Source organism: Zalophus californianus, chromosome 1 (assembly GCF_009762305.2).
Source record: "Zalophus californianus isolate mZalCal1 chromosome 1, mZalCal1.pri.v2, whole genome shotgun sequence".
Classification (NCBI taxonomy): Eukaryota; Metazoa; Chordata; class Mammalia; order Carnivora; family Otariidae; genus Zalophus; species Zalophus californianus.
The window spans coordinates 3,699,578-3,712,126 of record NC_045595.1 but is presented as its reverse complement, the minus strand read 5'-3'; the positions used below and the strand labels follow the sequence as shown (position 1 = coordinate 3,712,126).

The 12,549-nt window shown below is 59.4% G+C and overlaps 1 protein-coding gene across 16 annotated transcripts in view; it reads right to left on the bottom strand.

Moving 5' to 3' along the window:
* The window catches only part of KDM4B (lysine demethylase 4B), a 133,967-nt gene that overhangs the window by 49,946 nt on the left and 71,472 nt on the right, over positions 1-12,549 (bottom strand). For 12 of the 16 annotated variants that reach the window (XM_027584592.2, XM_027584577.2, XM_027584585.2 and 9 more), the window contains 2 exons: positions 6,234-6,283; positions 2,026-2,129 (listed from right to left, as the gene is read on the bottom strand). In XM_027584592.2, coding sequence (XP_027440393.1) covers positions 2,026-2,129; positions 6,234-6,283 — 154 coding nt within the window. Of the gene's footprint in view, positions 1-421; positions 1,101-1,459; positions 1,552-2,025; positions 2,130-6,233; positions 6,284-12,549 lie in introns of those variants that run through there. The other 4 variants (XM_027584589.2, XM_027584590.2, XM_027584591.2 and 1 more) reach the window with 4 other exon arrangements.

The window sequence follows — 12,549 nt, the reverse complement described above, 5'->3', positions numbered from 1 at the left end:
GCTGCGGGGTCCCCGCGGGGCCAGCTCTGAGAGCCGGGGTGTGAGGGGAGGTGCCTCCGGCCCCCACTCGGGCAGACCACAGTGCCTCGCCTTCCCGCACAACCCCTCCACAAACTAAGGCCTAGAACCGATGTGCTCAGTAAGGCCGGCAAGGAGATGATGCTCCTGTCACAAAACCGACATCCTGGTGGCTTCGTCTCGAGCCCACGGTGTCCATCCTCCATGTCACCGCCATCCACATTATCCCGACAGTAAATTAGAAGGCACTTGGGATGATGGATAGGCTGTGCGGCAAAGTCATAAGCAGAGCAGGGAACGCCAGCCCACATGCCAGTCATGGAGGAAGCCTGAATTCAGCTGCTTCCCCCAGCGCTCGCAGGATAAATGAGGAAGTCCACGGCAGATTACAGAAATACACACTTTTAATTATTAAAAAGCTCTGCTATTGATCTGCTTTTTCTTCTAGAAGTAAATACCATTACAAAGATTTATAAGCGGAGCGCAGGAGTCACTCCCCACCGGGCTGCCAGGAATTCAGATGAGGGGACCCACACGGACCCGGATGGGGCATTCATCTGGAGCCTGACGCTGCTCCCTGCTCGCTGCTGGCGCAGCCTCGGCCTTCGCCCCGCAGGACTGTGGGCAGCCGGGGGCCGGGCTGGCGGCAGGGGGGCACGGCCTCTGAGAGCCAGCTGCCCCGGGGCCAGGAGGCCACCGCCTTCGGGTGCTTTCAGGCATTTCGTGCACCAAGCACAGTGCCACGCGGAGAGCGACACAGGGGAGGGGACGCCTCTGACCGGCCTCTCTCTCTCTAGGAAGCACCGCCTGGGAGAATGCTCTCCACAACCCACAGGAAAGCAAGTCCTTCTCACTCCTGGGAGCAATGCCGTGTCTGTCTGTGAGGTTCCTGGTAACCGGCGGTGTTCAAATCACAAGACGAGGAGAGAAGAGGGAGGCGTGGAAACCTGCGTTTCTCAGGGCAGAACGTGCAGCTACCTGATGGACGAGCCCGACGGCGAGAGTGAATCTCCGATCTGAGCACTAATGCTGTGGGCGATGTGACTGAAATGTCAGAAGCAATTTCCAACTCGCTGACACTCCTGGCAAGAGTGCGGCATGAGGATCTGATTGCAGAACTTGCTCCCGTACCTGACAAATGCTCTTGTACGGAGACCTTCAGGAACCGGAATCCCAGGAGGGGCCTCCTCTCCCCGGCCTGCCCCCACTACCCAGCCCAGAGTCTGCTCGGGCCTCTCCGAAGGTTCTGGGCACATCCCTCTGGTCCAGACCACCCTGGGGAACACAGGCCTAGACCTTCCCATCCAGGAGGCTTGTCTGCAGGGAAAGGATTGCCTGCGGTGGATACCTGCTGAGCCCCACCCCAGGGCAGAGCCCCTGATGAAGGCCCAGATCCAGGTGCTGGCCTTCTACCCCCCCCCCCACCCCCTCACCCTGACTGCCCAGCTTCAGGCCTCATTCATCACAGCCTTTCCCGGGGACAAGCGGAGCACTCCCTGGAGCAGCAAATTGAATGAGTTCACAGTCTCCACGCTGTGGGAGAGCCAGATATTTCATTTCTAAACAGGTATTCATTCTCGCAAAGGACGTCTGCAGTGGGCCATGGGGTGCAGCCAGAGATCAGGACGAAGTGGGGGGCGGAGGGGCCTGCCCAGTTGTCCTGTGGCTTCCTGGGAAGTCGGCGGGAGCTGCCCCTCCACTGCAACCCCGGCCCTGTAGGACCCAGCAAGGCGGGGGCGGGGGAGGTGGGGGCAGCCACAGTCCCCAGCACACAGGGCAGGGGACTGAGCGTGGGAGGCAGTGGGAGTTACATAAGGCAAGACCCCACCCGACTCTCCCCTCTTCCATCCTCACTCCCCACCACAGCGGAGCTGGAGGCTGACTGCCCAGCCAACCTGCCCTCCCCACTGGCTTGCCAGTGTTCTAGGACCTTCTGCAGCCTTAAGAAGCCAGTTTCCTGGGACACTGGTGGTCCCCTAGGCCGGGGCCCCAGCAGCCCCTACGTACCCGGCTGAACGGGATCCCATACTTCTTGAGGATGATGGGCGAGATGAGGGTCATCTTGTGCCGCAGGAAGGCATCACAGCCCTGGGAGCTCCCGGGGAAGAACCCTGGAGCAGAAAAGACGGGCATCAGGCTGGCGGGCCAGAGCTGGGCAGGCCTCTTTTGGGCAGCGTTTGCCTCCCATCAGGCCTGCGGCTCCATGGGAACAAAATGCACAGGACCCTGCCGGTTAGTGAGCCCAGAGCCAAGGATGCGCCAGGGCCATCTGTGCAACAAAGTGCACCCCCAAAGTCACAGCTGGGGTGCGGGCCAGAGCACAGCTGCACAGAACTCCCCTCTGAGCACCCCCCACATAAAACCCACCACGTGGCACGCGCCCAGTCGCTCATCCAAGGCAATGGTGCAGCCGGGGAGACGGGACACGGGAACAGCTGCTCTCAACCCAGGGAGCCGTGAGTCGTGCCCTGTCCCCCCCCAACAACCAAGTCTGCAGCAAAGAGGGAGAGGAGCCCCCTGTGCGGGCACGGGCTCCCCTGGGCTCTTCCCACACGCGGTCCCCACGGCAGGCGGAGGCAGAGGCCGAGGCTCCGCCTTCTGACTGACCGTCCGAGGCCCGCAGTGTGGCAGGAAAGGGGCAGAGCAGCCCGGCCAGGCCTGACCGTCTGCTACACACAAGGTGGTTCACGTTGGGCTATGTTTCCTGTCTCACAGCATATACCACATAACTCATTTAAGACGATGTTTGTTAAGTGCACGGAAGGCAGACCATCAGCTCTACTTGCTCAGAAAATGTGTTTCACTAACTCACTCGTTGGCTGAAGCTCCCACCAATGACGTGTAGGTCTTGAGGTTAAAAAAAAGCCCTGGGATTCCACGCCAAGGTGCTGGGCTCCTCACTTGAACCATCACTGAGAGGCGGCCAACACGGGCTGCCTCACAAACTCGGCAAGGTCTGGGATGTGCCACAGCAGCGGACTGTTCTCCCAGGGTCCAGCTCCCTCCAGGACTGACCCCGAGGCACAACCGGCCTGGGGACCCTCCTGGGAGCCGACCCAGACCATGGGCCCCCAGACTCCAGGCCAGTGCACACCCCCGACGGGTGGCCAGTTAGAGGGCACGCTTGCGTGTGTGTGCATGTGCTGTATACGGACACGGGGCCTCACCCACACACCTGCTGGCGGCGGGGGCGGGGAGGGGGGCCTTCTAAGCGACAGTGTCGGGGGTGGGGGCTGGGACGCCCGCCGGCAAGGACACGACTGTGACTGCGAGGTTCTAGAAAGTGCGAGGGATTACTGAATCCAGCAACTTTCCTCAGTGCTAAAAGCGTTTCAATTAGAGTTATAGCCCCTGCCGCCCGGCCCGCGGCCTCTCTGCAGTCCCTCTTTTTAATGCACAGTTTAAGTGGCTCTCATTAAAGCTCTAATAAAGGCGCACATTTTAAGTGATTAGCACCAATAACGCGCCAACACATTAATGCTCTCTCCGTGGGCTCCACGACTCTCCCGGCGAGCCCATTTGGAGCTTGGCTATTCATTTTCCATATTCATTGCAAACTCATTCCATCCATCTCAATAATGGAGTCTGTGACGCATGTCCCCCAAAAAGTTTGGAAGGGACACGGAGGAGGGCAGTGACTCACTTGCCCTAGAACCCCTCCCCATCCTCCCTCCGAGGAGGGGCGCAGGGGAAGCATGAGGCCAGCCCTCCCACCAACGCCACGCCTTCCCACCCTCCCCCAGGGCAGACAGCCCTGGCCCCTGTGCCGAGCAGTGACTTAATGAGTCCACACTGATCACGAAGCAATGATGGGGTGGCCCCCAAAGGCCTCTGGCTCCTGGCTCCTCCCCTCCCAGCACCCTGCCCCCCCACCCCCGAGCCTCCCGCATGTGCCCAGAAAGCAAACCAGGCCAGATCCAGGGACAGCAGGGCCTCAGGGGCAGGAAGGACGTGGGGAGCAGGCCCAGCTCCAGGGAGAGCGGCCATGGGCCCAAAGGATCCCGGTTCTAGCTTTTCTAGGTGGCACTCAGATCATCCAAGACTTCTCTTTTCTGATAGAAAAGGCACAGAGAGGAAGAACACGCTGGGCGTGGCTAACTGCAAAATCCCAGGGGACACTAAGCAGAGACATAGGCAAGGGCGGGTGATGCCAGCCCTGTGGTCACCAGAGAGCAGCCGGGTGGGCCATTCAGTGGCGCTTTCACCCATGGCTGTGTAGGGGTGAGAAGCTCAACAGTGGCCCCCCCCAAGGTGTCCACGTCCTGCTCCCCAGAACCTGGGACTATGTTCTCTTCCGAGTGGCAGGGGCTCCACAGATGGGATTAAGTGCAGGACCCTGAGATGGGGGCCCCAGTGTCACCACAGGGTCTCCATGGGAGCAAGGCAGAGTGAGGCCATGTGACCACAGACCCGGCCACAGGCTGGAGCCATTGCCTCTGGAGGCCGGAACAGGTGGGAAAGCCTGCCCTGAGCCGTGGGGGGGAGCCAGGCCAGCCCACGCCTGGGTTTAGCCCAGCGAGGCCCATGTTGGACTCCTGACCTCCAAACACGAGGGAATGAGCCGGGGGGGCTAATGTGGGCTCTTTTAGGGCAGTTTCAGGTTCACAGCGAAACAGAGAGAATCATGCTGTTTGGAACCACTGACTCCATGGTGATTTGTGACAGTGGCGACAGGAAAAGAAAACAACAGGGAAAGACGTTTTTTAACTTATACTTTGAAATTAGTATCTGTGGTCTAAATTTGCTTTTTAAAATAAATACGGTGGGAAAACATTTTAATTTGGTTTTTATTTTAGACCTTAATAAATAAGAGAAATCGCTCTTTGCTAGAACCATGACTGGCATTTCCACGGTGATAAGCATGCTCCTGACAGTGGGGTTCAGCCCTGCCCGTGAAGACAGAGGCCGGGTTTCCAACAGAAAGGTGAACACGACAACAGGGCCTGCGTCGGGGCTGGGCAAGCCCGGGCCTGGGGGTCTGGCCCCGCTCTCTGACAAGCCTCCCCTGTCTTTGTCCCCGGAGAAGCTGTGTTTAGCAGCCCTTTGCCGAACAGATGGGCAACTCCGGGGCACCTAGGACGGGAGGCCCGTTTTCCAGAAAGCTCCACCATTTCCATTTCCAAAGTCAACAGGGGTGGGGGAAGAGCACGGTGGGCATTCTTTGGGGGAGGCATGAGGAAGGGACAAAGGACAGCAGCAGGACATTAGGGAGGCTGCGCCAACGCTAAGTGATGGCTTCTGGAAGATTTCGTGGTTGCCAGGGGAGAGGGGTCAGGCTGCCCGTCACGGCTACCCAGAGGGTCAGGGTGATCGGATGGGCCCCTGCGCTGTCCCAGCGGCTTCTGAACAACAGGGCCGGCTCCCCAACTGCCCCGCCAGCCCGGGGGCTGCCTGCCAGTGAGGGCCAGACTCTTTGGGCCAGCGGGGTCTCTTCACATCATCCCAGGTGCTTACGGCCACCTGGCGTCAGAACAGACAGCAGGGCACCGTGATGGGGAGCAGCGCGGGAACCCCACCAGCCCCTCTGTCGGGGTGGTCGGGGGCCTTAACATCACCCAATTGGGGGGTCTGGCTTGTCTCCAAGGATCCTACATCCTGAGGGTCTGCCTTTACCCCAAGTGGTCAGTGCCCCCTCTCCGGACACAGCCTGGGACCCTCCCTGACAAATCCCCTCAGTCCAAGAGATCCCCGAGGGGCTGCCAGAGGGGCTGCCGGAGGGGATGTCTGCGGAGGGAGCCCAGCCCACGCACACACAAGCAGAGAGCCTGCGGTCACCCCGCAGCTGCGGGGTACAAGCACTGGACTGCTCGTTTTCCAGACTAAACGCACACTGTAAGACCTAGAGGAGGGCCTGATGCAGCGCCAGGCGCCAGGAGGAAGACAAAAGAACGCGGCTGCCCTCCCTGGCCCGCGGGAGCCTGCAGTCACGTCTGGCAGCTCCGTGCTAACAACCCGGGAAAAAGAGTTGAAAGCGATGGCATCCTGTGCATCGTTCCCGATGTGACAAACCCCATGGCGGGGGTGGGGGGCACCGCGATCAGATCACGAGCAGGAAATGGGAAAAATCAGACAGTGACATCTTCCCGGCATGCCACCACACCCAGAGATGAAAACTCACACAAAGTGGGAGACCCGGGACCACGGGGCTGCCGCCCCCACCCCTGCCCGCCTGCGGCCCAGCCCCCAGCCCCCAGCCCGGGGGCGTGGACACCTACCGATGGCCAGCCGCTCCAGGCGCTTGCCGTGCTCGGGCGGGATGGCGTACCTACGAGAGAAGGGAGGCATGTCAGACGCGACGTCGTGTGGCCACCCCGCATCTGAGGGGCCCCAGGGCTGCGGCCACGGCCTCAGAGCAGAACTGAACCACAGCCGCCGCGGGTGTTGTGAGAAGGGTGAAGGACAGCGGGGAGGCTGTCAGGGCAGGGACCCACCCAGAAGGCCGCGGTCCGGGGCCCGCACAGGCTGTGATGGCCTTCCCGGATGCCAAGCTGGACACGCTCCCCACTGAGTGGCACTAAACCTCCATGAGGCTTAAAAAGCAAAACCTAAAACAGCGAGCACTGGATTGGAGCTGCAGGGGAGGCGCTGCAGGGGGGGCGGAGAGGAGACCGGGGAGCCCTCCCCCCCCCCTTGGCAGTCCCCTTGCCTCCCACTCCCCCAGCCCCAGGAGCCACCCGGGAAGAAGCCTCAGGAATGAGAAACACTTCATTTGTCACCACTGCCTAAGTTTTATTTTTATACATTTTACATCTGAAATATTCCTGAGGCTCCATCATAAATAAGAAAATGGAAAGTGAAAGTTTGCAAACAGATGAAGCCAGAGCGACATCCCGTTGACACTGTGTGCGGAAGCCGGCGTGCTGGGACGGCGGGGACTCTCTCCCGACGGGGACAGCCTGGGCAGGGGGTGCCGAAGGACCCCACCCCAGCGGACACACCACCCCGGACTGCGCAGGATGAAAACCTCCGTGTTTAGGCACAGGCGGGCAGAACTGGCGTGTGGGTCCACAATGCCACCAAGCTCTAAGCATGGGCCATCTGTCTGTCCCAAGAAGGACGGGGCATAGTAAAGACTGTCTACACAGCTACTACCGCACACCCGAGTCCCGTCCGGGAGAAACTCCAGGGCTGCGCTTCCCGCCCGGGGGTGACCCTGCCGCCAGGGGACATGGGGCCGTGTCTGGGGACATCTGTGGTTGTCACGACCGCAGGACAAGGTGCTCCTAGTGTGGAGGGGGTGGAGCCGGGGATGCTGCTCAGCCCCCACAGCACCCAGGGACACCGCGCAATGACCCACCCCACGTCCACAGTGCCCAGGGGAAAGACCCTGCATCAGCACACCTCACATTCTAGAACGAGTCAGACATGGGGGCGCATGCTGCAGCAAGCCCTCCACCCTCCCTCACAGTACGGGAGGCAGGATAGAAATAGCCCAGGACATGGAAGCCGGCCCAGACTCTGCAGCTGGCTCAGTCCATACCAATCGAGAGGGTTATTACTTTTAATAAAATAAAAGGGGGCAGGGCCAAAAGATAAGGCAGTCTCTAATCTACCAGGATAAAAATAATTAATTTCTGGGCACACCGCAGGGCCCTGGAGGAGATGGCCCGGCACCTTCGATTCAGTTGTCGCCGGAGAATTTTCCACTGTCTGGACAAAGATGAGGTGACTCTTCTTTAAACAGCCTTTTATCACTTACGTTAAGGATGATAAAAGTTAATCCCAATCCAAAGCACCTTTGTGGGATTAACGTCCCCCACAAACAAGGAAATGAAACATTCCAGTCCTTCTGGGAAGATGCCGGAGGACAGGAGGAACTAATTTATGGCTCCAAGGCTGTGATGATTAATGCAATATCCCCAGTCTACAATGCTGCTTTCACTTAATTACCGCCTGTAATTGGGAGTTGTAAAGATAAGATTAATTGAATCTGGTGGATGTTAAAAGTTTAATACGTTGAAACGTGGCTCCTCTGTTATCGGAAAGTACAGACTGCAGGATGCTGGGCCAAGCGCTCAGAAGAGCGGCCCCTGGAAGGATTATAAAGCACGGATGGACGGGAAGCCGACAGCCACAGGGACTTCTGGCTCCAACGGCCAAGGGAAAGCTGTCCTCCCACCACCTGGAACAACCCAGCGACAGCCTCAGGGTGCCGAGAAGCCCCTACGCCAGCGATGTGCCCCCCAGCCCACCCCCCACCCCGGGGCCTTGGCAAGAGGCAAGCCTCAGATCTCAGCGGAAGGCAAGCAGAACTGGGGCGTGGGTCCTTCCGACACACAGCTCTGAGCGAGCTTGGGCCGCCTGCCCAAAGCGGGGGGGTCAGTGAAGGCTCCGTCTGTACAGCTCCTTCCGACGGCTGCGAGCCCTGTGGGCTGTAGGTTCCCATGGAGCCCTTTCTCCATGCCACGGCCCTCTGGGTACCCTGGGAGGCCCCCCGCAATGGGGGCCCAGGTGAGTTGGCTACAGAAGTAGCTAGCCTCCCAACAGGGACGGACATTTGCCCCTGGAGAGAAGTCCCCCCAGGCCCCAAGGGGCCCCCACAGCAGAGCCTCGCCACCCTGGTCACAGCCCCATCCCGCGTCACGCCACCTGGAGGGGGCATCCCTGACTCTCAGGCCTGGCTCGGGGAGAAAAGAGAGACACGCAGCCATCTGGGTGGGGCATGTCTGCTCACCAACCCCCGAGGCAGGAGCAGCTGTCCGGCCATTAGTTAGCGAGCTCTCGGGGCCATAAAACAGAGCCGGTTTTATTGGTCACCGACATGGGGGCAATTTGTCTCGCTCCCCAGGACCTCCATCCCCAACACAGGGTCAAACATCACGGCCAAAATCAATCCACTTGGCCGGCCTGCAAACCCCTCTGGACGTGCAGCCCCAGTCGGCTAGTGACAAAGGGTTCTTGCATGGTTTCCTTGGACAGATAGTCTCCCCAGGTGCTCTGGTCCAGTCCATTCCAGGTGGCCAGCAGGAAGCCTACCCCTGGCCACTCTCCCCACTCCCGCTCAACCCCAGAGCCCTCTCAGAACTTCCCCTGGCTCTCCCCATCCCTCTCTCGGCCAGTGTCAGGAAACCCCTCCGGCAAGGCTGGCTTCCCCTCGCAAGCTGCTGCCCATCGGCCCTGATGTCATCCCCTTGGTCCAACAGTGCAACACCTCCCCCAGGGCCAGCCACGTCCGACCCCGAGAGGGCAACCTGGCAACGTGCTCCTCCCCCAGGCTTGGGCTTGGGTCTGAGGCCCCAGCACCCAAGTCATGGTGGAACAATCTGGAGAAGCTGGATAAAGGAAGTGGGCAGAACAATCTCCGGAACCTGGTGAGCTGTGAGAGGGCTAGCAGACTGGAGGCTTCAGAGAGCAGAACCAGAAATGGGGGAGTGCAGGGGCGGGGCGTGGGGGGGCCTGGGGAAGGCTGCAGAAGGAACGGCCACCTGTGAGGGGTCGCTCAGACTCCTTGCTTCGGCAGTCTGAGGGACACACAGTGCGTCCCAGTCCTGAAGTAGGCTGGGCAGGAGTCTGGAACTTTCTACACAGTGTTCCGCTTGGGGTCTTTATCTCTGTATTTCACCAGCCCTTCCCCTTCTGCATGTCCTCTCTGCTTTTGAACGTTCTACACTAAGTACTTCTGGGCAACACTAAACCAGAAAGTCCTGGAAAAGTAGGCACTGTTGGAACGGTATCCCTGGCAACCACTCCAGGTGACCCTGCAGAGGCTGCAGCAGGACCAGATAGGCTCCATAACTCCCGGCTTAATGCCGTGGAATTGCCCAGAAGGCCGAGAGGGCCAGATTCAGGCATCATTTGCCAGACGCCCTTTTTGGAAAGGCAGTTGTCTGCAGACATCAGGGGCCCCGGGTAGAAAATAAAACAGTTTTAGATTAGGAATAAGGTACACGGGAGGCAACGGGAGACCCCCCAGGCCCCGGGCCCCCAGGTGAGAATACAAGACGCATGAGGTGCAGTGATTGAAAGACTGCTACAGTCCAGCCGTTTCAAGGTTCAAACGACCAGCCAACTAGAAGGAACACGCTTCAGGCATGACGGTGAGCTGCCAGACCCGCACCCAGACACCGAGTTCCCGAAGGAAGCGACACCCAGGTCTGGGGAGGGACCAGATGGGCCGCTCCAGGACGGTGGGCATCCCCCAGCCTTCCCTGTATTTCCTGCTCCTTCATTTACACTTTGAGGTACTCGGAGGGAATGCACCCCCTCCGATCACAGCCACCCCAAGAAGCCAAAGCTGAAACCCACAAACCTGCCCACAAGGCCGGGTCCAGAGCGGTGAGCAATCACATCTGAGCCCTGCAGCCCGACACACGGCGGGGGGGTCTGATCTGTCTACGAGTGCAGCCTGGACGCTAGAGAGGTGCACCATCCGACCGACCCCGTGTTCCTGATCTAACACTGAGGCCAGGGGGCGAGAGGTCTCGCCAGCCCTGCGGAGGCCAGGCCTGAGCCCAAGCTGGTGGCAGAGCCATCTTGGGAATACTGTGTGGCCCCAGACATCAGGAGGTTTCTGCCTGCTTGGGTCACAACAGACTCGGTGGGCCTAATACACTCCAGGGCCTGCGACGCCAGACAGGTGGCAGGTGCTTGGGCAGGCGGAGGCCTTAGCCTGGCAGACGGGCAGCTCTTGGGGCCGGACAGGGCTGGGTAATTAAAAGGAGAGGCGTCCTCTGTGGCCCGCGCTGCTTGCAGGCCAAGGGACAGGCCACCGCCATTTTACTGACTCACCGGCTACGGAGAGTCTTCCTGTCCGCCGCGGAAGATGCTATTAATAGTGTCATTTTCTTGGTGTTTTGTTTATTCCCCCAGAATGGCTTGATGGATGTGAATAATTATCAGACTATAAAAGCCAGCAAATGTGCTATTTTCTATCGCTCTAAATCATCAAACAAATAAAGTGTGAAACAGCATTTTTGAATATAATTTTCCCCTCTAATGGCTTAGAATTATTATCAAGAACAATGAAAATAAATAAGCAAACGCCTTGTGAGTTAAAAATTAAATGAGTGTGTCACGAAGAGGAACACAGACCATCTTGGAGAGCAGGGACCTGCTCAGGAGCCGTTAGTTACAATGATGATGAGGAGCAGGGCTCTGGGCTGTGCAGGCCCCCCTCCAGCCAGAGGCGTGAGTGCCCGCGGCCGCCTGGCCCGGGGTGGGGGTGGCAGGATGCCTTGAACGAGGGCACTGGGGTGCCTGCAGCAGGTGCCGGCACCTGTGCGCCCAGCTGACCCCCGGCAGCCCCGGGCTCCTGTGTGTCGTTGCCCCACACGGCCCCCATGGGGACAGCCACATGGAACCTCAGAAAGGCTGCTGGGGGTAGGGGGTGGCCTCTGCCTCTCCTCTCCTGGGCCATGGACCGGCGATGCCAGAGGGACTGCTGGCTCTCAGACCAGCAAGAAAACCCACGCTCATGGGGCAAAAGATGAGCAACGTGAGACTCCGGCGGATGGAACCCCACCCACCCCACAGAGCCCAGGGACTGTGCCGGCGGGCCACCCCTCATCTTTTCGGATGTGCTGGCTGCCCCAGGCTTCAGGGCCCCGTTACAGGTGGATTCAGGTTCCCTGCCAGGAGAGCAGCATTTCTACAGTACGTTCTCCTGCCTGCTGCAAGGGTAACAAGACTTGCTGGGGGCAAGGCTCTCAAACCCCCAACCACCCTTCTCGTGAGGCCCCTCAGCCCCTGCTGGGGCCCCCCCCCGTGAAACTGTCTTGCTCGGAGTCAAGACGTGCAACACTGTGACACTTTTATCCCCCCCAAGACTCATGCGACTCCCTGCCGGTGACATTCGCCCAGGCTGACAGCTTCCACTGTACAAGGCTCCCGTCGATCAGGTGCCATGATGAGAAGGCTCATCTCCCCGGCCTTCCTCTCTGTTGCGGAACACATGCCAAGAGCAGGGGTCCAGCCAGGAGCACTTTGGAAATGTCAGCTCAGCCTGATGTGTGTTGGAGGGTGAGGAAGTTAATTTCACAGTGTGTGCACAAGGCCTGGGCAGACAGGCCCCTGGCCGTTTAACATGCTATAATTACGGAAACAGAAACAAGAAGGCAGAGGCTACTGGAAATGTTGAGACCATGTGTCAAGTTGGAGGCCACCTGGCACAAGCCAGCCGCCCGCACAAGCCCAGGGCCCCCATGTGCTGGGCATGCGGAAAAGCCGTTATCGCTGCAATCTTCAAACACAAACCCTGTATCGGCCCACAGAGCCCGCACCCACTCTAGCCACACGTTGGCTGGACAGTTCCAGCACACGGCCCCGTGGTCTGGGCGGGCCGAGCAGAACAACCTAGTCAAGGAATGGCCTGCCCCATAAGCCTCCCAGCTGCCGGGGCACCATCTCTGACCTGGTTAGTGGAGCAGGAGGGCCCAGAGAAACACAGTCACAAGTGGTCACCCCTCATCTGGTGACCACTGAGACGAGCCACATCAACTGGATCTACTGAAATGTCCAAGCACATCAGGTGACTTCTGTGTCCAGTGTTTCATGCGTGGCAGGTAAGTTATGCCTTGATAAATCTATTAACAA